At 36.7% G+C, this 17,864-nt stretch overlaps 1 protein-coding gene across 1 annotated transcript in view; it reads right to left on the bottom strand.

Annotated features, from left to right (window-relative positions):
* Positions 1 to 17,864, bottom strand: part of LOC105625723 — a 140,744-nt gene that overhangs the window by 20,279 nt on the left and 102,601 nt on the right. The window contains exon 12 of the mRNA XM_012207046.1: positions 1,388 to 1,670. Coding sequence (XP_012062436.1) covers positions 1,388 to 1,670 — 283 coding nt within the window. The remainder of the gene's footprint in view (positions 1 to 1,387; positions 1,671 to 17,864) is intronic.

Below are 17,864 nucleotides of genomic sequence, written 5' to 3'. Positions count from 1 at the left end.
TTCTATGAAAATAAAAGATTCCAATTGGTTGGATTTTCTTATGTATTATGCTTTATGTATTATGCGTCATCCAAAGGTCTGTGCTCCGGCCTTAACGTTATGAATTTATGGCTATTAAACACGTTAAGTAAATATTGGCAGTTTCCGAATCGATGTTTCATGATTCTAAATTGATACCACGACACTCGTATTATCTTACGTAAAATTATAGCGACAGGAGCCTTGTCGATTAATCACGAAGAAAAATCGATGTCTATCATCCGAAACAAATAAACGTGGTTACGATACAGCAGAAATTAGATTTGCCGTGGAGGTAAACCGCGACACAAATACATACGAGAAAATTGTATTATTAAGGTGACGCGTTTAGCTCATGCCTGGCAATAAATAGAACCTCGGTGAGCTTGAGTTCTTACGTCGATTATGACATCGCACCGCCCTTCGGTCTAATTAATGACGTCTATAGCTAGCCTTTTCACGAGAATGAAAATTTGAAATGATAAAATTATTTTATTAAATTGCATTATTTTAAAATCGCATTATTTTAAAAAATATTTGCGTTAGATAGACAAAAAATGTTCTTTTTTTTTAACTTAATGGAAAGAATGTAAAAATCCTTTAATAAATTTTAAGAGCATATATTTATAATAATATATATATTAATATAATAATATAATTATAATAATTTTGCCATTACACGAGAAACTAAATTAATTACTGTAATTACATAACATAATCATACAATCGTCACATTATAAGTTGTCAAGAACACACAGGAAATTTGATCGGTTGTATATTTCGCAACAAACGAACAGCAGCGCGTTGTTGTTTGCACAAACGGCGAGTAATTAAACAGTGACTTAAATGAACGAATCTATAATACATAGCGAAGTTATATACGAACTAAATCGGGCGATAGCTAATCGTGTTGTGTTTAGGTGGAAGTGCACGCGCTACTGCGTTTTATGACGATTAATTTATGCTCTTGTTCTCTGCACTTTGTTTCGACATACTAGTTGAATAATTTTGCTATAAAAGCGGTAGAATGAGATTAGAGTTTTCAGGGTTGTGCCTTTAATTGTAATATAATAATTCTGTGTTGTAATACTTATTACTCTAGAATCGAATGTGTGATCTTTTCAGACGCGATATACAAGAGTACAGACATTTGGTTGCTTGCGGCATTTCTACTAGTTACCATCTCAAAGTAACCAAACAGTCGAGCAACTTAGGTAGCAGAATTAGACGGCAGGGTTGCGGTCGCGCGAGTATGTGTTCGCTAATAAGTTTCTCTATTACGGGGTGCGATAGGGGCGGCGGTTTAATTACAGTACACCGAAACTTCGTTATACAAATACCTGGGAGGATCGGCTTTGAGTCTACTTACATGCCGGGACATTTGCCGATGTCGCCGTTGCTGGCGGCTCTCAATATATGGGCGGTGGACTCGTTTTCCAGCTGTCTCATAGGCGATTGCTGCTGTTGCTGCGGAGTCGAGTGATGGAGCGGAAGCGGTTGTTGCCGATGGTTACTGCCGGTAGTGTTTCTCGGTAGCGAAAGAGTAGACACCGCCGTCGGTGGTTGAGTCAGCGTTCTTTGAGGCAGATGAGACGTGCTGACGGCTCTCGGCGGAAGCGGGTCTCTGCCTATCACGGATCCCGAACCGGACGCTGCGAGAAAGAAATATGCTCGTGAAAATTCTATGTATCATATCATTACGTATATGTTCCAAGAAATCTTTATTATAGTACGCAAGTTAGACTCGAAGGAAGATTTCACATGAGACTAATTGAGCCTTGCGTGTATATGCGGTGAAATCTCGTAAGCATCCTTGGATTGCGAGGAATCGGTATGGGGCCGTTCAGGAAACGTCTGTCTCGCTTGAATAGGAAAGATGAGAAAAATATATGAGAAACTAGCATGGATATCGGATTGAGTAATATCTATCGTAACTTTTATCGCTCGCCCTCGGCGAGCCAGTCAGCCGTTACCAGTCATAAGTGAAAAATGCACGAAATGATATACGTTTCCTTAAGATTTTACGATCAATTGTATAAACACAAATCGAATTGAATAGGATTTACACAGTATAAAGTGTAATTACATTAAATTAAGTGTCTGTGCCGGATTATTATGTTTTAAGCATAGTTTTGCACCGCATAGTAAAGAGTTAAATAGGAAGGAAATATTGTAGTTAAAATTACGTTAAAGAATACAGGTCTTATTGTGTACACTGTTGAATTTATAATGCCAAATTATATTCAATTTGAATTATTTTTAATAATTTTTATAGGTTAATTTAATACTATGGAATTAAACAATTTAATTCGAGTAAATGTATTAAATTTGATTTACATTTAGTTTATTATTTACTACATGCTATGTTAATATTGGACATTGTTTATATTAATCACAGAATTGATTTACATTTTGTGGAAGTTAAAAATAATAAAATGTTATTTAACTCAAGAGATTGAGTTGCCATTACTCCTTTGATATCTAACAATTGATATTTTGTTGTAAAATTGAAATAATGGACACTATAATTAAATGTAATAAGTTTCATATATTATTAAATATAATAAATTATTAAACAATGTCATCAATATGCATTGATTAAAATTCGACCAGGTCTGAGAAACGTGGAGTCGATGTGTACCATATAATTCTAGAGTTAACATCTATATATGCGAGACTCCGTCTATTTTCCTAAAAGCTTTACACTCTCAAAATTATTTCCTTACTTCAGAGTAAAGAAAATTTATGTGAAAATGAAATATGTGAAATGCAAGGGATCCTGCATGTGATGTAGGCTCGAAACTTTGACGGTCGAATCTCATGCTGGCGAGTCTTCGCCATGCCGGATGCATGCAGTGAACATGGGAATAGTACGGAATGAAATTGACAGACACACAGGACGAAAGGCAGAACGGAAACGCGTGACGGAAGGGAAGTGGCAGTAGGCTATTGCGCTATTGCGTTTGAGAACAAACTGACGAGACAGACGACGAGAGAGAGGAAAAGACAATTTATCAAGCGCAATTAAGTCAACCTCCGCAACCGGGCTAGTATGTGTTTAGTTACGTAAGACTCCGGCCAGCTGTGAGCTATCATTGAGCTAGGAAACGTATCTGTGAAGTTACCCACGGCATTTTATTAGTTTTCAAAAAAATAATGATTGTTCCGGTAGCACTTTCCTTTTTACTATATTGTTCTTTTAAAAATAATAAAATGTTCAGTATTTTTAATGTAAAAAAAATCAAAAATAAACAAATGCCGTGCTAGAATGAAATTTTTATACGTTTTTCTGGCATCTGATTCTACTTTTAGAGGAAGTTATGTCGTGCTGGAACGTGAAGTTAGCACGGCATTTATTTATTTTTGATTTTTTGATATTAAAAATGCAGAATGCATTTTGTTATTTTTGAAAAAACAGTAGAACAATGGAGAGTGCTACCGGAACAATCATTATTTTTAAATTAATAAAATGCTGTGCTAACTTCACAGACACCTAGGAAACCAGCTCGCGGCGATGATCGGCTACGCATCGAATGCAATCGCGCGACGCGATTCCTATTTTCTTTTCTCTCTCGCAACGAATCGTTTTACGAAGAGGTTTCCCGCGATAGAAAGAATGGAATGAGAGTCGATTGTCTATCGTTGGGAAAATCGGTAGCGATCACCTGGAATTCAATCGATGTGGAATGCATATTGGCGAATCATCGCGGACTTGTAGAGAGACCAGGGTGATTCAACGGACAATGAACGCGCACGAGGGAATAAATGGCGCGAATCCGCATCGGACTACGCTGCTACACGCACGTCTGGCATTTGCCCGACGATCGAATCGGTGGAATATCTGTCCGATCTGTTGTGTGACGATCGTTCATGGTTTAATTCTGCGTTCACGCTCAGACTGACGCTGGGAATGCAAACGACCCGGCGCGATGCCATATGGGCGCAGCAGGAAACTCCTCTCGCACTTTGCGCATAATAGACGGTATTCAATCTGCAGAATGTGTGGACCGATAGCGCGCGACTCTCCCCGACTATATGTGATGATAAAGACATCGCGCGCGATTTGAAATTCCGTTCCCCAGTCACGATCGGACCATATTTGCAGATTGATATAGCCGAGATTTTCTCTATTTGTCGGAGCGACTCATAAACTCATTCGCGTAGAAGCGAGAATATCTAAGAGTTGAAGATTATACTAAGATTACACTACATCCTTAAATACCTGTGCGCTGCATATAGGTTTCGTTGAACCACAGATGGCTTCTTTTATTTATGTACTTTACATCATAAGTGGATGTTACAACGTAGCAAAACGTTTATGGAGTTGGTCCGTTTTAACCTGTCGTAGAACATCCGGGTTACGCAATTGAGAAATTCATGAGCAATAAAGCTAAAATGAGGATCTTATTATGCATAGAATATCGCGAAATGTTGTAACTTCTCCGACGGGAATAACTTTGCGCTGAGAATGATAAAAGATTTCAAAAGTGCTTTATTCCGTATGCGAAAATAATCGCCGGGCAAATCGCTCTTTGGAAAATACGAACTATTTTCTTTTTTATAATGCTTCGGAAGTTTATTTATTTCTCCGTTCCCGGTTATCTTCATTGCAATTCTATTCTGTTACACTTTGTTTTGGATCAATAATCGGTTCACTTACTTCATATTGTCTGCCAATAAAATTAGAAGGATGAATATATCGCTTATTTGCTAAAATAACGACATAATTCAAGAAACGAAGTTTTCCAGAAAATAAGTTTGAATATTTTGAATCATTAAAATTCTGTAATATTAATTTTGAAATACAATTTTGATGTAATAACTGACTATAGAGAAATAAAAGTACGTTCTTTCGCTCTTTTTTTTCTTTATGTTTTTGCTTTTTTTTACAAGCAACTAAAAAAAATGACAATTTTTTAATTGTGTCGTAACAAATGAACGATATATTATATACATTGTTTTTTTTTAATACCGCGAGGTACGTGAGTTGATGCGAATCAACCCACTAACAATAACTCAAAGAGATGCACTTTTTAAGCGAAATGTGCGCGTACCGTGCAACATTTTTCACCTTTATAAGCCGTGGAGTTCGAATGCGCGAAGTTCTCTCGCGGAATCGTTCAATCCGGCCTGTATGATAAAAAAACTCGAACGTGCGAACTGTGCGCGATTATATCGACTGACCATGGACAATTGACGGTGTGACTCCGTAGTTGGTGGAATGCGTGACGACGCATCCGGGATGCCAGCGATTTGCGCGGATTCATCGTTATGCTGCGAATGGACACGCGAGCGGGATGACTCTGTGACAATTCGTATCGATAACCAACCGCGACGTGCCAACTGCGGCGCTCGATTGGATTAAATCAAGATCGACTTCCTAAACGACGTTTTTTATTTCCTTTACGCAATCGTAAATGCGTTTCCCGTTTCTTGCCCTTCGGCAACCGGAATGCGGATGGATGGTTGGTATTGTTAGCGATTCGAACAAATCCTATGAATGCATCGAAAGACGTCGCAGTAAATTCATTTGCTTTCAACCAATAAATTTTCATCACGAAAGATCGTAAATAAATCAACGAGTTTGCAGTTGAAAATTACGACGATACTTATAACGAATATTCCACGTCTTCTCTCTTCTCTCTATTTACTTTTATCTTTATTTTGTATATTTTCTAATTTCTCACTTTATCTCGCGTTCACTATGTGCCTTTGTTTTATTGTGCTCTTAATTTCAATGCTGCAACGTGTTCTTATATACCGGATGCCCTAGAATTTTCCCCTTTCTAATAAACGCATTTATCTATCTATCAGAATGTATAAAACCTATTATTCTTGTCCTTCTTTACATCTTGGTTTATTGTAACTAAATTATTATTTATACGTACAAGTAAACATAAGAATAATTTCTGTGCATTCATATTTCCTAGCTTTATTATTCCTATAATTATTTAAAGTCAGTCAAATTTTTCCAGTTTTTCCTGCTGTTTTAACGGAAATGAAAGATCTTTATCAAAAACGACAAAAATCATCGATAAAAATAACAATCATTTTAGTTTTTTAGATTGTCTCGATATTTCTGACGAACATTCTATTTGTAAACTCGAAAAATATATGAAAGAATTTTATATTTATATAGAATGTCGTCGAGAATTCTGTTTAAATTTCTTTCTTACACGCAACAACAGTCGTTTATCTCTTCGCTCTTTTATTCCATAATATAATTGCCACGCATTCATGCAATGAAACGCATTGGGACTGAATTGTATCGCTGTTCTCAATGCAATGCAAGTTACGATAACCATTCGGAATATTCAATGCGGACGGAGCATCGAAAATACGCAGATAATCAATAAAACGAGGGAAATAATTTAATAGATACTCAAGCGGTCGATCGACGATTGTACTACACTAATGTACCATCTCTCTCGAGCGATGGTTAAATGCATACAGCATACAGTCAGTGTAATAATTTAAACGTATGCATCCGTCGACTCATTGCGAAAGTCATGCTGGAAATGTTAGATCATGTAACAGATCGGTGTTACCCAATTTCGTTGTTTTAGAACCGGACCTCGTTTCGCGGGGTTACAAAATCTGCAACACGAGAAATTCACTCGCAAGTTTCACGCCGGTTTAATTAAGCGCGGAATTCATAGGGAAGCCGAGTCGCGGATCTGCGCACGGCGCGTAGATTAAAACGAAACAAATCTTCCGGAGTTTGAAAATGCAATTAAAAATTCAGGCATCATTTGATCTTCCGAGCCTGCACGTGCGCGCGTAAATATAGGTGTGCCACTTGGCACAGCGTGTAGAAAAGATCAAGGTGTACAAACGAGAGCCGTTATCCGCGCGCATACGGGGTGTCCGTGAATTTCCTGACGTTTCGAATCGGCAATGTCCATAATGAATGTCTTGTCTTGTTGTAGAATTTCTTGCCTTGTTGTTGTTTCCGCAACATGACTGTTGCGCAAATCGTACATGTACGACGAGATGATCTCGCGAAGCGTTTCGAATTAGGAGGTCTGAGCTAAAAATTACGTTTTCACGGTAGAAAGGGAGAAAAGGGTGGTCTGTGGAATCTCCGACTGTGCAGAATGCACGGGGATTAAAACGGAGGTTGTTCACCTCGAATATCCTAAAAGGCGCCGGAGAGTTGGGGAGCTTTCTATGGGGATTTAATGGCTGGCGTCGCGACGCCCGTGCCGGAAAAGGCGTCAGAGGGTCGGCGTTGAAACGACGATGAGCATCGGCTCCAAAAGGGTGCGGATCGTTTTCCCGGATCAGAATTCGGGCGTTGAATTCGCTCGAGAGATTATGGGAAAAGGGCGGTTCGCCCTCGTTCGAGAGCGGTTAATGAAATTCGTGAAACCCGCACAGAATTGTAACAGAAGAATACAATGCGAGTATGTAATCTGACTCAACTAATTTTTAGGGTGTTTCGTAAGCTCATCTTCAACCTTGCGTTACGTTTTGAATGCCATATTTATCAACAATTTTCGACTTTTGCTTAGCTCAGCATTAAATGTCTCGGTCGCGGTAATGAAACAGACATTCTATATTTAATTGTCCCAATTGTCGAATAACAGATTATATTCTGTTACTGACTGAGTTTCTCTCTTTGATTATCTGATGTAGTCTCTAGAACAGAAGTGGCCAACCTTCCTGTCTGGTATATTATTATAGAAATCTTTGATATGCCATTATGCTACAGAATCAAGAAAAAATGATTGTAACCTTATACTTTCTTCTCTTGCATTAAAAGCAAAAAGATTTCTTTTACTTAACAAAGTTTATTTCTTTTACTATATTCTGTTTTTCATTCGTTTAAAAATAAAAATTGCAAAATATTAATCAGAGATTGCATGTATTTTTGTCCGTTTTCGCTAAAACAATATTATATTTTCTTTCTTTGATCGTTTATTAAGTTTTCCCTAGAAAATTATTCAATAGTCAATTAATATATTCAAAATCTTCATCATGTGATAAAAAAAATATTAATCTTAGTGCCTTTAATATGAAAACGAACGCAGTTGTAAAGTGCAAATGTAAAAAGAAAAAGAATTTAATGGAGTATATACAGTTGGTACAAATTTTACATTTTCTTTGCAGGCGTGTTTCCTTAGGCGTGCCACTGTAAGAATGCCTTCGCGTGTCACAGATTGGCCACTCCTTCTTTTAAAATTAAGAACGACCTTGTATGAAATGACACTGTTCGAAATCGACTCATGCGCGTGTCTTTTTCGTTGAATCGACAAAGGTAGGCAGGCAGGGTAGGCAAACAGAAATAGATCGTGGCACTTTGAACATGACGTCGACGGCAGGAACGTACTCTCACGGTCATTTGTATCGTCCTCGACCTGTTGCTGTTACAGTCGGACAAGAGTTGATTTTCCTTTTTCTCTGCTGTACCACCTCCACCGCGTTTCGTTTTCCCGCCATTATTACGAGCAAGGTGATAAAAGGAAGGCGAAGAAAATGTTGGCTCGCGTCCAGATGTAATAAATATTTTACACTCCCGCAGCATTCCTCGAGCGCTTGTTTTCTCGCGGTGCTTTGTCGTATTCTCGCACGGTATCTTCGTCGTGAGATAAAATAGGATCACGCCGTCATACATCTCGCTTAGCACATCGCTGTAAAACTAGTAACGACTAATCCGAAGACGAAAAGGACCGGTGAGGTTCGCCCGTTAGATAATTCACGTAGATCTCGCGGGCAATACTGCCACATTTTATCTTTATTTATTCTTCTATCTAAGCCTTGGATTCTGATTCAAAGACTAGGAATGGATGAAGAGTGACACACTGGAAAAGATACTAAAATTTTAATAAATCATTTGTTTAGATAGTGCCAATTGAATATTTACTAAATACAAAGATATACTGAAAAAAATTCTTAAAGTGAAGTAATATTTTTTTGAATACGTTTAGTAAATATTTTTTGCAATAAAGAGATGTCTTTACTTAGTACTATTCAAGAAAATATCACTTAGATTTAGGAAATTTTTTTTCAATACATATACTTATATTTATTTGATACAAAAACTATTAATTTGATTTAATTATCGTTTCTTTTTATTGAGTCAATATTTCTTTATTATAAATAAATGTTTAATTGGCACTATTCAAGTAAATATTAAAATTATTTATTAATTATTTATTAAAATTTAGTGTATTTTTTCTTAGTGGAGAAAAAATGGTTTTGCTGAAGTATCTAAAAATTTAGTTAGATACAGATCTGAAAATAAATTTTGTTGGATATCAAAATAATTATGTTTTTAGAAGGCTCAAGCTATAAGTTGCTACAATGTCAAAACTTTTGGCAACATTGCTCATCATGCTTGAATTTCTTACATGATTATTTATTGGTCTAAAATTTTCAGATCTATACGTGTCTACCTAAATTTTTAGATATTTTAGCAAAATCATTGTTCCTGTGTGGCAAGAAAGTAAAATTATACGAGGAAACGTTAAAAAACGTTAACAATTGCGACGTATTTTTTTGTAGTCTATTTGTCATTCACTGCAGTTAGATTTATTTTTGTCTTAAATTTACAAAATATTTCTTGATAAATACATATAACAATAAATAAGAAATAGAATAAGAGAACGAATATTGTTTTACGATTTGGAAATAAAAAAATTTTTATATATAACTCTACAATTCTCAAAATTATTTTATTTTCTATCTTCTTCCTAATATATTAACATAACGACTTTATAACGACTTTATAACGATTACGACGATCACTTAATCACGAAAACTTAGTTAAATTATAACTTTAAGTCATGCATTATGCATATCCCTTCGATAGGAAGCTAAGAAATAATTTCTTATTTCTCCAATAATTCTCATTTATGTACATATACTTGTACTTAATAATGCAAGAAAGAGGTACGCGTATAGTCGCGGTTACGTGTAACCGCGATGATGAAATCATTGTTTCTTATATGGAAAAGCAATTTAGTAAAACGACTAATCGCATTGCCGATCTACGAAACTACTACAAACTACGGTTTGCCGCAGTACATATTTCCCGTGTGGATTAATCTCCGGTGTTTGAACCTCTCACCGTCTTTCCAAGATCGCGCAACGGTCTGCCGCAATCTTGCCACTATGATTATGGTAGCAAGTAGCCACTATGGCATCGACACGAGTGTCGACTCGATGCTCCAAGTAACGGGATCTGTAGTGATCAAGTAGGTCAGGCGACGCGATATCATCGCTTTGTCTCATCGACCGTGTACTTGAAGGTCCGGTTTTACCTTCCAATCATTCCATTATACTCGAGACGACATCGTGATTTCTAAGTGTGAAACGTGTGTTAAGTTTAACTAGGAATTCACTTTATTAGCAAGCAACATAAGTTAACTAGGAATTCACTTTATTAACAAGCAACGATTCTTCTTGTATGCCGACAGAAAACGATAATGAGGAGATTTTACGGTGGATAGCATGAATGTTAAGAAAATGTTGAATCAGTGAATGATGTTACGACTAAAATTATGAATAAAATAAGTCGTAATTATTTATATAGCCGGCGATATTACTTGCATAAATAAGTTGATCAGTGAAAGTTAATATCGGACAAATTATTAAATGTCGATGTATTTTCATAATGTGAACTGTACCGAAGTCTCTACAGAGAATATTGGAATTTATCTCCGACAAATCAAGAACTAATGAAATTGCAATGAAGAAATTAATGCGTTATGTCATTATTATACTGTTAAATATCGAAGAGATTGGTAACCTAATATGTTAAATTAAATAGGAATTTTTCTTATTTAATTAAATAATATTTTATTATTTTTAACTTCCATGTATGTCAAAATGTAAATCAATTTATTTCTGTGGTTAGTTTTGAACATATCGTCTACATTAACATGCATTTAGTAAATAATAAATTAAATTTCAATCAAATTTAATACATTTTCTTGAGTTTAAAATCGTTTAACTTCATTGTTTTAGTCAAATTGATTGACATATATTGGGAAGTGCAGTAGCGATCTATAAATTATTAAAAATTATTCAAATTGGATATAATTTGACGTTGTAAATTCAACAGTGATATTATCGGTTTGTACAAAGATGTCGATTGTAGACAAATGAATAAAAATTAAAGCTGCTTGGAACTGTTACAAGAAAATATTCGCGTTTCATTCGAGTGCGAAGCTTGTTGAGCAAGAGTCGTGTTTGCCGAGTTTGTCTAATGACACTTCTTGCTGTTACACCGTTAACTTAAAAGTGCAAAAATGTCGCGACCAGCTTCTCAAGTTAAAATCGTCCTTACATCATGAATGTAAAAAGGTCGTAAAAGAGTTGTTGAGAACATTGGTGGCTGACAGACGACCGGAAGAAGATAACGTGTGTCGTCATAGTTGCCGATCGATGGAGCTTAGTTTGGCACACGCTTCGATGAAAAGAGTAGGATTAAACATTGGTTGCTCGACAGCAGTTCAAGCGGAAGCAATAATAGTTCAACACAAGAAACGGAATAAATGGTGCGTTTCGCCCCGCTAATTCTACAGGAGAAGCCAATTATTCCTATTTTATTGAGGGCACGAAGATGTTTTTCCCACGCGAGAATTAAGCGTTCAAGCGGAAATGTAAACATAGTATTGCGATGAATGCATAGTATCGATCATCCGTTAGCGATCCAGTTACATTAACGTTTTCCAATGTTCGTAGGAAAAGAAAATTATACACCGACAAACGTGAAATCTATGAGATTTGACCTAACAAACTAGACTGTTCTTTTTCTTTGTGTTTCGATGCCGTGTAGAATTTCTTATCGATCTTCAATTTTCCGGTCTCTCCACGGTCATCGTGATCAATTTGATGATGGCAGGTGCAAATACATCTTCCTGTCACCTACTTTTACATCTACAGAATTGTGTCGCTATTTCCTTATTTATAAACGCATTCGGTCGTAAGAAAGGAATAAAAGCTCGTCGAATGCGCAAAATATCGAAAATGTCATAGAAATGTACAGTCGTATATCGTGTAAAAAGTGATAGAAAGTTCTATGTATAGAGAGTTATCCCAGGTACTTCAGCAAGTTGATAGAAAGAACTGCAGCACCTTGCTTAACCGCCAACACCTTGCAGCCGACACACATTACGCAAGAACCGAATCCGCGACACGAGTACCGCGACTAGGGTAACGGTATTTTACGAAGTAAAATCGTTCTGCAACGTGCGCACAAATCTTACTGCTTTTAACGGTTCACATTCATTGCCGAGGTTCAGTCCAATTGACGCGTCTCTGCGCGTCTCTGGCTTCGTAGCAAAAAGATTCAGTCGTGTGACCACCTATTCATCAATGACATACCTTTCTTTGACGTTGCCAGTCTAAGGTAAAAACCGTAAAAGTGGGACGCGATAAATTCCACGTTATTTTCTTGTTGTCTTTTATTGTGAATACGATGGCACAATATTTGCTGGAGCAAAACATTTATTTCTACATCAAAGAATAGCTCGACTAGCTAGAAAGATCATCGAAGCATTTTATCATAAATATAAAATTAATGATGATAAAATTAATCCGAATAACGGTAGCCATTATTTTTGTTAACTAAACGCCTTTGAAATATTTGATAGAGCTGACTATTGGATTGTTTGATTGCTGCTTTATTGAGAGGCAGTGATGTAGGCTACCGAATTGGTCACGATCGACTCATTATCGTCCGAAAATAGTCGCCGTTACTTTCGTTCTCGGATAAGCGCAATTGAGAAAGAATATATGTTTCTCGAAATGTCAAATTGATTTATATGATAAATTTATGATTGTACAGAAAAAAAATTAAAAAAATGAAATGAAATTCGCGAGATTTTTTTCATTAAAGTATTTTAGCGATCAATAGAAAAAAAAAGTTTTACGTAGAGCTACATAATCATTGTGAAGGCTATTTGAATTATTTAAATCGTGAAAAGTTGTAAGACCCAGAAAAGAGACTACTTTTTTGTTAAATATCCAAACAAGAAAATATTATGAATTATGAATATATCATAAATATAAATTATTTTGTAATAAACATATATTGTTAGATATCAAAAGGAGTAAGAGAATGATCCTCAATTCTTTGATTTAAATAACATTTTATTTTCAATTTTTATTTATATCAAAAAGTAAATACATTCCTGTGCCCATTCCTTAATTTCAAAGTAAATATCACTCATATTAACGTGTGCACTTAGTAAATAATACCTAAACTATAAATTTGAGTCAAATTTAATACATTGTCTTGAGTTAAATCAATCCCATTGTTTTAGTCAAATTACCGATTGGATAGAAACAGTGGCAACCTATAGATATGATTAAAAATAACTCAAGTTGGGTATAATTTGACATTATAAATTTAACAGTGTAAAGAAAGACGAAAATGATAGGCCTAGAATCACATAATACCACATAATTCCATTCATATTTAATTCCTGCATTTAGCCTTTACCTAAATATTTGACAATATCATGGGTGTTCTAACGGGTGCGGAAAGTCAGTGTGGAGTTTCGGCAGCTGCGTTCGCGTTGGACGATACCGGGGATATTCAATGATCGAAAGTGCTGGCACTCAGTAACGGTACTCGGTCGAGAGAGGAATGCATCCACGCGCGCGTGAAACTGGATAAACGAACGGAGCGTCCTGTGACTGAGCCTCCGGCCTTTCCGAAATGTATTCGTCGGGTCCCCAATCTCTTTTTCTCTTTCTCTCGGCGGCCTTTCGCGTACGGTCCCCTCGCGGCGATCGATACCACGGCCACGAGAACGCAACAGTACCTTTGGCGCTGTTCCAGAGTTGCGGGAAACTGTAACGCGATGTCGTTTCTCAGTATCGAGAAATCGAGTGGCTTGGCGACCAAGTTTGGCGAGGATTCCTTTTCCCGATAATTACAGATCTGAATTCTGAGTTGTGCCAAGTACAAAAATTACGAACTTTACGAAGGAGAAAAGGACTTAATGTCCAACTCGAATCCACATCGAACGTGATCAACATTTTGACGTTTGACATCTTCGTTCTTCGGGGTTCATTAAAAATAGGATTGTCAATTCGTTCAGTTCTTTTCCTTGGATATCATCCTCTTTTTTTGAGCAGTCAGGAACGTCCGGAGGGATTTTCCAAAGACGTTCGAGATAATTGTGAACGTCCGGAATTTCAGGGAACTTTCTAAATATTCTGCTTTGACTCTTCCCGCGCTATTCTGTCTTAGTTTTGATTTATAACAAGTGTAGTAATCCTTAAGCTGTAAGAAGCTGACCAATCATAGTTGAATGTGAGGAGAATCTGAAGAATAATCATCTATGAGTGATTAATTTCTTATATTATTAAATTAATATCGTTAATAAACATTTAGATGGAAATTATTATTATTGTTATTATAATATTATTTTTATTATTATTATAGATTATTATCATTATTATTCGTTGATTGTTTTAACCAATTTTACTAATCTACGCATTTTTATGTCCAGGATTTTTAATCTGTAAATTCTAGACTGAGAAAATTATCTGATTAGATTACTCGTAATTCTGGTTGAATTAAAATTTTTGGTTAAATCTATTAAAGTTGATTGTTGAGATTACAGAATTTTGATTGATATGATCAGAATTTTGTGGTCCATTTTCACACACCTTTCTCAGTATGTAATTTAGAAAATTTTGATAGCAACTCTAGCTAAAGGAGACAATAGTTGTATGGCCGTGAATCGATCCTGATTCGCGCGACGCTCGTGAATTATTCTTAGAGGCTGCAATTTATACAGAGCTTTCAACTTCGCCGCGAATTAACGATTCGCCTTTTACCGCCGCCAGCGCGCCGTTTGTCCGGTTTAATCGAAGTTCGCAAATTACCTCGCCAACCACGATGAACATTTTAATACTGAACTTCGTCTGTCTTCGCGAGAAATTCGAAGAATGCCCCACATTAACGAGACCTCACGTGCCAGGAGTTCTGGAATGGCCTGAATGAAAAGACTAGGAAACCCGGAAAACGCGCGTTTTTTTCTTTAATGACGCTTTTTTTCCCACTCCGGTTTTAGATTTGCGCTCCGAGTTTAGTCTCTCGTGATAACTTTGGTAGCTCGCGTAATAATGCTCTACCAATCTGACTATAATGAGGCCGATCGCTAAAAATCGTGTATTATCAACTAAATTAAACGTATCAAATTAAATATATTAAATTGCTTGTAGGTTAGGATATCATAATTGCAATTATTAGGGCAATTTTAATTCAATTATCTTGTTCCAAATATATCTGTACACTATTGGTTTGCAAGTTTCTCGTCGTCGAATAGTATAACGCGTAATAGCTATTAATTCTCCGGCGTCAGTACTTTATTCTCAATACAACATTCTCGTCAGTGAAGGGAATGCGACATACATAATGCATATGGCATAAATACCGTAAGTAAATTTTGATCTGTCGATTGCCGTTAATACTATCAAACGAGTTGAAAATTATTCACAAAAAATCGGCGAAGTTTTTATACGATTGTTCCATTGAGTTACCAGGAAAAATGGATTAAGAATTATCACGATTTGTGGATTTTATATACGTACTGTATTTGCCGGACCAACAGCTGCCGCAAATCAAACCAACTTTCCCGCCCATCTTCCTCACGATAACGAGATGCGCAGCTATCAAGAGGTCCTTGCTCCCTGCCGTGAATCTTAATAGCAGCGTGATCGACGTTTTGCCACGCCACGTGCCTGTCATGGGCACAGTCGCGTCGTCAACGAGTCTTGTCCGCCACGTGTTCACTACGTCGTATCCCGTAATATTGAAGGCAAACAAGACAGTCACAGTCGACCCAGTCGGTCTAATTGTTAGTCAACAATTTTTTTTTTTCGTCACGATTGTTCAACTGATTTCCATGTTCAACTGATTTCCTCTCGGAGAAGCCGTGGAAACTACTCCGCGATCTGCGCAGTTTTGAAAAATTTTAATACATTTCGCGTGTTTGCAAAACAAACTACATAAAATCTCGTCAAATAATTTCCGATTGACTGAGGGATAAATTGCAGCTATTCTTTATAAAAATCTCAGAGATTAAAATTATTTTCTCTATGTGATATTAATATTTTATATTTAAAATTGTTTTAGAGATATTTTTGAAAGTACAATTTTATTTATGAAAACATAACAACCATAAATAATTATGTTAGATATGTCGGAAAAAGAATGAAGGAAATTTGAAAATATGATTTTCTCAGAAATATTCTGTAGATAATTCAATTAATTGACAAATTTTTTGATAAAAATCGTAGTGCATCAATTATTTCGATAACCGATCGAATAAGAGCGACTAAGTTTATACAATCATACCGTCAGCACAGACGATGAAGTTTCTGTATCGATCAATACGAGCTGTCATGAGTTTATCGGTTTATTCGTTTATTAAATTAACAACGGATATGATTTCAACAGAAATAGAAGCACATCGGTCTGCAGCTCGGATTTTTTGGTTGAAATTTCTATATTTGCAGTTTTGTTTATAAGCTGTAAAATTTCGAAGTCCATACTGTTCCATACAATATTATTTCGAAGTTGTGACAAAAACATTTACATAGCAACGTGTTGCTTGAATTTACATTTTTTTTAATATAAAATCCCGACAGAAGTATATTTGTGATTACAATATACAGTAAATATACAATATACAGTAAAATATATCTATAATAAATACACATAAAAAAAAATAATGAAATCCAATTTATTCATCCTTCCAATGATTTAGCGTTAAAACTAATTGAAGGGTGTATTTTTATTAAGGGTAAATTTTATCGGTGTTTGCTTCAATCTACATTATCGCGGGATGTTCTTCGATTCTGAAAAACGTCATTGTGAAACATCAAACGTGAAAACTTTATTCTCACGGCTCTAGTTTCAGGTTTCAGCAATTTAATATCGACGATATGTATTATATCTACGTCCGTGGCGCCATTATATATTTTAAGACAAAGTGAAAACCGTTTCGCGCCTAAGAAATTACGCGATGCCCACGATTCTTATTCTTCCTCCGAGACGCGTAAAAATCATCCGAATGCTTCTTATATCACGCTTAGCTCGCGCTCATCGTCATACCTAACGAGTATCGCGCATCTTCCTTGAAATGTCACGACCTCGAGTGAACTTTCAAGACGATCTTTATTCGCGTGCAGCGCGTACACCACAAACTCGCGTATCACACGTTGAACGTACCCGTTCGATTTATCCGCGAAATTTCGCGAATTTCTGTTGGGTCGATCGCGATTCAGACGCGACGTCTGTTACGCGATTTGGATTTCGCTTGGTGTCAGGTGCACGTGTGTGTGTGTGTGTGTGTGTGTGTGTGTGTGTCACTTGCATCTGTCTGCCTTTCGCGAAAATTCCGAAAATTGATCGTGCAAATAGCGAAAGCGAAAGAATCGCTGCAAAATCTACAAACGGTCTGCACAGCAATCTCGATTAAACTATCACACAGTCATGCAAACGTGTACCGCACTTTATCGCGAAATACAACGTCTCTCTCGACGATGATCCACGTGAGTACGATCATAATCCACTCGCCGATCGATGCGGACTGGCACGCGTCCACACAGCACGCGAGAGTCGCGTGGAACCGCGCGGAGCGCCACCGACTGACTGACTGACTCGAGGCTACTATCATCCAACCAGGCAGTCGGTTGTCTGTCCGACCCTGTCTGATCTGAAGGATCTCGTACCCGGGAACTGTTGCTCCTATGAACGTTGCGAACGTGCGTGGGGATGCTTTCCGATGCGGAAATACGCGTGCAGTGCTTGTTATTACTGATACCGATTCTCTTGCTGATTTTAACTGATTCTACATAGTGTTACATAGAGCTTC

The sequence above is a fragment of the Atta cephalotes genome (genome assembly GCF_000143395.1).
Source record: "Atta cephalotes unplaced genomic scaffold scaffold00003, whole genome shotgun sequence".
In the NCBI taxonomy this organism is placed as follows: Eukaryota; Metazoa; Arthropoda; class Insecta; order Hymenoptera; family Formicidae; genus Atta; species Atta cephalotes.
Note: the sequence above shows the minus strand (reverse complement) of the source record. Positions and strands in the feature narration are given on the sequence as shown.